General features: G+C 60.7%; 1 protein-coding gene across 2 annotated transcripts in view; it reads right to left on the reverse strand.

Moving 5' to 3' along the window:
• The window catches only part of SGPP1 (sphingosine-1-phosphate phosphatase 1), a 38,419-nt gene extending 37,462 nt beyond the window's left edge, over positions 1-957 (reverse strand). For both annotated transcript variants that reach the window (XM_025197943.1, XM_006018689.3), the window contains exon 1: positions 704-957. In XM_025197943.1, coding sequence (XP_025053728.1) covers positions 704-877 — 174 coding nt within the window. In that variant the 5' untranslated portion in view covers positions 878-957. The remainder of the gene's footprint in view (positions 1-703) is intronic.
• Between the last annotated feature and the right edge of the window lie 6 nt (positions 958-963).

The raw sequence follows: 963 nt of genomic DNA on the forward strand, positions 1-963 counted from the left end.
GCTCTGGGCTCTCCCCACTAGCAGCTCCTCCCAAAAGCGACTCCCTGCACCCGTGGCTCGCCTCACGCCATTACTGCCCCGCCTTGAACTTCAGTCACCTGCGCTCCGCCCGCGACAGCCCTGCGCTCCGCGACAGCCCAGTCACCTGCGCTCCGCCCACGACAGTCACCTGCGCTCCGCCCCCTCCCATTTCCTGGCCACGCGTGTGCAGCCTTGACCGGACACCCTCGTCCTCATCTGCCCTCCGTGACGGCTAGGGTGGCCATCACAGAGGACATTCCTGTTGCCCTTTATTGATACAAAAACAGACACCTTTATTTTTCTTGAAGAGAGAAACATAAGATATCAAAGCCTCAGCCTTTGTATCAATACAGGACAGTGTCGCACTATGACGGCCGCACGCGAGAAGACGGCGACTAGGGGTGCACCCATCGATTTTCTTGGCCGACACTGATAGCCGATGATTACCCAACCATACTGATAACCGATGTTTAGTACCAGTGCAAGGCATTTTCAAGTACGGACATAAATAAACCAGCAGCTGCCGGTCACAGCCCGTTCGGTGCCCTGGCGCCCCCTCCCACCCCCCTCGCCGGGCGCTCTGGGCCGCAACGATCGGCTACAATGACCCCCAAAGACGCGATAACGGCGCCGCTCGTTTTAGGGGAGCTGATCCCCCGTCGGCGAGGCTGGAGCCTGTTACCTGCCAGCGGCCGTAGCTGAGCAGCACAAGGGCCAGCGGGATGGCGGTGCCCGACATGGCGTGGGTGGACGGCATGCTGTACTCGGAGTTGTAGAAGACCTCCAGCTTGAGCACGGGTGGCGAGGCGGGCCGCGGCCAGCGCACCATGTCCTTGGTGCACTGGCCCAGGTACATGACCCACACCCAGAGGATGATGAGGCGCCGGCCCAGCCACGCGTCCCAGTTCCAGATGCAGAAGGGGAAGAAGAGGATGTAGAAAA

The sequence above is a fragment of the Alligator sinensis genome, unplaced genomic scaffold (genome assembly GCF_000455745.1).
Source record: "Alligator sinensis unplaced genomic scaffold, ASM45574v1 scaffold13_1, whole genome shotgun sequence".
Classification (NCBI taxonomy): domain Eukaryota; kingdom Metazoa; phylum Chordata; order Crocodylia; family Alligatoridae; genus Alligator; species Alligator sinensis.